This window comes from Fonsecaea multimorphosa, assembly GCF_000836435.1.
Source record: "Fonsecaea multimorphosa CBS 102226 unplaced genomic scaffold supercont1.1, whole genome shotgun sequence".
NCBI classification, from domain to species: domain Eukaryota; kingdom Fungi; phylum Ascomycota; class Eurotiomycetes; order Chaetothyriales; family Herpotrichiellaceae; genus Fonsecaea; species Fonsecaea multimorphosa.
The window spans coordinates 1,365,304-1,371,214 of NW_015971635.1; the positions used below are offsets into that span (position 1 = coordinate 1,365,304).

Genomic DNA, 5,911 nt, shown 5'->3' on the forward strand with positions numbered 1-5,911 from the left:
CTGGCACAGATTTCGTCAAAATCTAGGAGTTGTATAAAGTTGCAAGAGTCTTTGGCGGCAGGTTTGGCTCGACAATGGAAAAACTGTGGCCAGGATTGGTCGCACCGAGTGACAAATCCCTCCCGTATGTATCTCTAAAATATACACAAATATTGATTTATATCGACAACCAAGTTATATTACCTCCTCGGCAGTTCTATCCCCAGTCGTTTCCTTCTCTTTGGTGAAGGTCGTGATGCAGAACCCGCCGCATTCAGAAAACGTCGGACAGCATGCGTGGTTGGAGAAGAGGAATAGTTGGAGTGTATCTCGAAAGGAATCGGTCTGCCGGGAAGGGCAGTGGGATGGTTTCTATAGTGAGTGTAGGGGCTCCAGATCGCAGAAGCACAGTGTGGTGGTAGATGAATGAAGGGATCGAGGGGTCGGAATGGAGACCCTTTGGGGCCTCCTGTATGGGCTGCGGTCGAATTCCCGTGCTGAGATGACTAGGTGGGAAAGGGAGGGTTAGATCCTGCTGTGGTAATGGAGGAATAAGCACACTCAGCAAGGAGAAGTCTTGGGTGTTGGGTGTATATAAATGGCAAAAAAAGGTGGAAAGAGTGACGATCACCATCGCTGTGAGGTGCGGTTTCTTAATGGGCGACAATTAGTGGAGCCGGGATCTTAATAAGGCACCGAGCCACGTCCACTGGAGATCGGGTGGTACCCAGTGGTCTTGGGGGGACGGACCCCTAGAGGGCTTGGGGGCGACGGGGTGAGCGTGGCACTGCGGCATGGCAACTACTACCTGAGTGTGGGCGGCGATAATAATAATAATGTGAGCTGGGGGTAAATGATATCGACGCCCACGTCGCCTCGACTTGACCAACTCCCTTTGTGGAGCCAGTACCTAGGTAACCACCCACAGTTGACCGCAGGCAGTTAGCTGCTCGAGTCCCGAGGCCTGGACCAACCAGAAATAGGTGCCACGTCCACGCCACGCCTGCGCTTCGGACACTCGGCTTGGCCTCTGGGTTGATGGCCATGACAGCAAATCTACCTCCTACTGGTATATCCTTCCTGTTTCTTCATCCATCTCCCCATCGGCCATCAGCTTCAGGAGACAGACAAGCACCCGACGAGGTACGAACTTGGTCAACCACCTCATCCAGCCACCTGATATGCCGTCTCGTCGCTCTTTTTTCTCCTCTGCGCTCAATTCCTCTCCTGTCAATGTCATGCGGACTCCACCGGAGACGGGAGGTCGATTCTACAGCGTCGCTTCATGGTTGGTCAATGGGCTCAAGATCCTCAACACAAGAAGAATGGACGGTCTTGGCTACATGAAATTTCAGCGCCATCTGAACCGCCGTTCCCGGCGTTCTGCGTATATCGTTCTGACTGCTTGCCAGACTGACCGACTCGACTGCACAAGGGCTGATCACCTTCTTCGAGGCTGTATTCCCTCAAGTTGCGGCCCGGTCATTGGCACTTTGTAGTCGCTTCTACTCACCTCATGCAGTCCACAGCCCAACATGTGACAATGCTTGATTACGACTCTTGTCCATTCAGGTCAACGTCTGCTAATCCCTCCAGGACCAGGAAAAGAGAAAAAGAAATAGCTGCTGCCGCTGCAGCGCGTGGCTTGGCCCCGCAGATACTAGCAGAACGAAGAGGGAGAAGCAACCAGTACTGGCCACGAAAAAGCGCAGACTCTCTGCCACAATGCTGCATGTTATTGCTCTCACCCCCGGTGCAAGCTTCAAGCTGCTTGGTTGTCAGTCATCCTCGAGGACCTCTCCACCCTCAAGGGGGGGAACGTCATTCGACTGATAACCCATTCAATTCATCGACGGTCATAAAAATGAGCATCATGTTGGTCGCCTTCGATCCTTTACTTTTATCCATCACCAGCTTCCTCCCGACGTATAGTTACATGCTTCGGTGGCGTTGCTCATTACTAGGTATGAATCAGACCACTCGTCAAGAGAAGATTCGCAGACCGCTCCTCCCATAACAAGTCCATATGTACTCCTCATACATGAAGTCCCGCACTTTTTGGAAGGTCCTTAACCAGAAATGGCTCGTCTCTGCAATTTTTTCGCGTCACAGGTTGTGGGTCTGTGGGGTATATTGTGATCATATGTCCTGATAAATCATATCGACTGGCATCGTCAAGATTCGAGTCAAAATTAAAACAAGTGTCGCAATCAAGCTTGCATCCGTCGCATTTGGGAGAAAGAAGAATTAATCATGTTGGTCAAGGTGACCTCGAGATCGGAGCCTGAGCTTTGCTGAATGTCATCACGGGTTCGAAGCTGAAACCAAGGCTCGCTCCTTGATATGCCCTGCCTGGGTCTCCAGCGACCGCGCCATGAGCTTGAAGACTGTAACACAGGATTAGTACATTGTGCTCCCCACACAAAAGCATTGACTCACCCGGCCACACGGAATCCCTTCCTAGTATGTACGCTGTCAATGCAAGGATTCTGCTGCCATGACCTCCTGCCCGTGCCGCAGAGAGGTCAAATCCGCCCTGGGTTTCGACCTTGCTTTCAGCGCTGGTCAGGATCTCGTCAATCTTCTGTATCAAGGTTCGGTCTTCATCCTCGAGGAGGAGTATGCCTGGTACTTCCAGCAGGTTCATCTCATCGCGGCCAATGACACCCAGATATCTGCCAACCCGTTCTTGGACGGTGGCGATCCACTCTGCAAGGACTTGCGCGCAGTCAAATGCACACATCGCAGACTGCGTTGGTAGCTCTCGAGAGGTGTGTTCAGCAAAACTCAAACCGAGTTTGTCTGACATGGCCAAAGAATCGGCGGCGTAGAATGCTGCCTTGCGAAGGTGTCGCTCACGTCGGGACGAGTGGGATTTCCGGGCTTCCTGCTCGTGTTCTCCTGGTTCCACTTTCATGCCTTCTTCCGCAGGAGTCGGCATTTGCTCTTGATTCTTGGCCTCTGGCTTTTGAGATGGAGAGTTGCTTGTTTGGTCTGGTTTGCCCGGTTCCTGCCCCGAAACCGGTTCGGAGCCCTTGGCCAGCTCTTCCGCCATAGCATCGTAGTCCCGCTGCCAGAAAGCCTCCTTGGACCTCCCGAAATTGACAAACAGCCGGATGTAAGCAAGGTCAAGCAAAGGGACACAATCCGCCGACAAGGGACCGTCGCCAAATGGATTGGGTCGCTCGATGCTATGCTTGGGATTGCTCGCCCATGCCGCTTCCCATGCCGTAAGTGCCGGTTCAATGTGGGCGTGCATCTGCTCCGTTTCGCTTGCGGTCCATTGCCGGCCCAAGTGACGTTGTCGTGTTTCCCAGATGTAGTTATGTAAGGCGTTGATCAGGATCAAGCAACCGAATGTGCTCGGGGTGAGTTCCAGCTCGCTCGTAAGCCCAACTCCGTTTACATTACTGTTTCGCCTTCGTTGTCTGTGTGCGGACATGAGCAAATGTGTCAATGACGCGGCAAAGGTAAGAGCGCCCGTTTCCGCGCTCGCTCCTCCTAATTGGCGCCATGTTTGCGCAGACTCGGCAGCCCAGAGTTCTTCGGCGCAGGGTAGATTCAATCGGATCTCGGAATTGGTGAGTGCGGGAGGATGGTTGTAAGCTGTCACAAGCATGCTCGAAAGGATGAAGACCGCATATAAAGTTCGCTTGCGTTCTTCCATCACCTTCCACTCCAACCAGTCAGAATCATCCATTTCGCTAATCATCGAGCCCCAGCCATTGTTTGGCATTCCACCCATCTGGACGTTGACGTTGGCATCTTTCATGCTTGTTCCGCTGTAGCCTTGAGAAGCCTTTGCGAGCTCCGCACCACGAGCAAGACTCACCAGGGCTGCACAATGGTTACTTGCAAGCTCAGCCGCTGTTTTATCGCCACAGTTGTGGCCATAAATCACGTTCAATAACATAGCCTGGACTAACCAGAGTGGCGTGTCTTCTCGCTCAGCAGAGTGTCGAGGGCCAAATTGTGTTTTGGTCAGGTTGGCCTTGCGCCTCTCTTCGAGGTAGCTGCTAATCAAGCGTTTGGCACACTCGAAGAGGTCTCTAGATTGAGATACCTCATGTTCATATAAAGCCCCAATGGCAGCAATTGCCAGGATCAAGCAACTGCCTCCCCCAGCTACAGAGGCCTGACCAAATTGAGAATGGCCAGAAACCAGCCTGATCGGCGTTGTATAATCTGGCGACTCAAAGTTAAGGGTAGGGACGTGAAGAAAGGGAAGGTGTGGATGGAAGTATTTAATATAGGCAGACACATATCGCTGCAACTCAGATGTGCTGGGAAAGGTGCTGGCGTTGAACCCTTTCGTGCGTGTGTTGGAGCTTGGAGACAACGGCGAACTAATTGCTGGTTGAGAGTACTTGCGTTGTCCAAAGCCTGCATTCTGAGAAAGGCCGGCGATCAAAACATTCCGAATATGATCATTGACCAAATCTGAGGACATCGTTGTGATCGAGCTCTGTTGGAGACTACTATCCACTGAGTTTGTGGAAGTAGTAGAGCCAGCACCATCTCCAGTAAGCGAGAGATGATAACCAGTAAATTGAGGGGCCGCGTGCATGGCGGAAGCGTCCATTGTGGTAAAATCTGGCGGAGTTGGAAGGCTGATATCCATAGCGGTTGCTTGACCCAGTAAGGATTTTGGCGAGACGGTCCCCATTGAAGCATTGACGACGTCGTTAAATTGGGACAACATTTCAATACTCATAGGACTGTTCAACAAAGGCACATGGGCTGCAAGAGTTGTGGACCACATATTGCCTGCAGTAACTGAAGCTTGTTGCATCGCTGCAAGATTTAGATCGCCATTCATGTTCACGTCATTCACTGGAGCCGGACTATTGGTGCTCATGGCCGAGGGGGAGGAGTCATCGATAGCGTTCTCATTGGCCTGAGCGAAGGACATCTGATTCTCGAAGCCCAAAGTCATCCAGTCGAAACTCGCATCGTCGTCGGCCATGGCTTGAGAAGGGGTCATACCAGGAAACATTTGGTGGAAAGGGGAAACCGACGAGTCGAGGCTGAGCGCTTGCATGTTGGTCATATGCAGTGCGTGAGGGTTGATGGTATTTCCTTGGTCGGAGTCGATGCCATTTTCAAATTCGGCGCCAAATCCCCCGTAGGGAGGCGCCGTGCGTAGGCTGCCTAAGATGTCGGTTTGCAGTCCATGGGTCTCCAACTTTGGCAAACTTAAAGCATGCTGATGACCGTGTACGCCGCGGTATTGATATGCATGAAGACTCGATATGGCCGACACGCTGTTATGGTTGGTATGGCTGGTTGAGGGTTGGCGCCCAAAGCTTCCAACGGAATCGGACATCACACTTAGCCTCCGAGTGGCAGAATCCACATGACTGACAGTGTTCGCTCTCGGCCTCATTGTTGTCGTGGTGCTCGCGGTGGAGTTTTTGCGAACACGGCCGCTGGCAACTCCTGCAACACTTTCCCTACGTCCAGACCGGGGCCGTGCTGATGGTGTTGTAGACGAGTGGAGTTTCTGCTGGTGTCGGAGCAACAAGTCACGCCTGGCGAAGCAGCGAGTACATTCGGGGCACGCGAACGGCTTTTCCTTGGTGTGAGATCGCTCATGCCTTTTAAGATGCTCTAGGCGAGCAAAGGATCGCATGCAGGTCAAGCACACATGAGGACGAGGCTTGTCTGTCTTTGGCGCAGGAAAAGCTGGGTTTGGCATGATGTTTTTGGACGCTGTCGAAACCTTGCCCGACGCAGCCTTGTTGGCTGATGTCTTGTCTGCCGAGAGATGGGAATGAGCATCAAACACAGAAAGCAGAGCTGTCTGAAAAGACTCACCAATTTCTGGGGCAGCAGCCTCCGATGTCTCGTTGGATGTTCTTTCAGCTGAGGCCGCCTCAGGCGATGCCACGTCCATGGCGTCGACGGGAGACTTGTTCTCTTCTTCCGCCAT

General features: G+C 52.5%; 1 protein-coding gene across 1 annotated transcript; it reads right to left on the minus strand.

Annotated features, from left to right (window-relative positions):
* Positions 1–2,283: 2,283 nt before the first annotated feature.
* Positions 2,284–5,911, minus strand: Z520_00517 (uncharacterized protein; the record flags this gene model as incomplete). The annotated part of the gene is made up of 2 exons (XM_016771038.1): positions 2,284–2,366; positions 2,419–5,911. 2 exons carry the CDS (start codon positions 5,909–5,911, stop codon positions 2,284–2,286), a joined length of 3,576 nt encoding a protein of 1,191 aa, XP_016637948.1.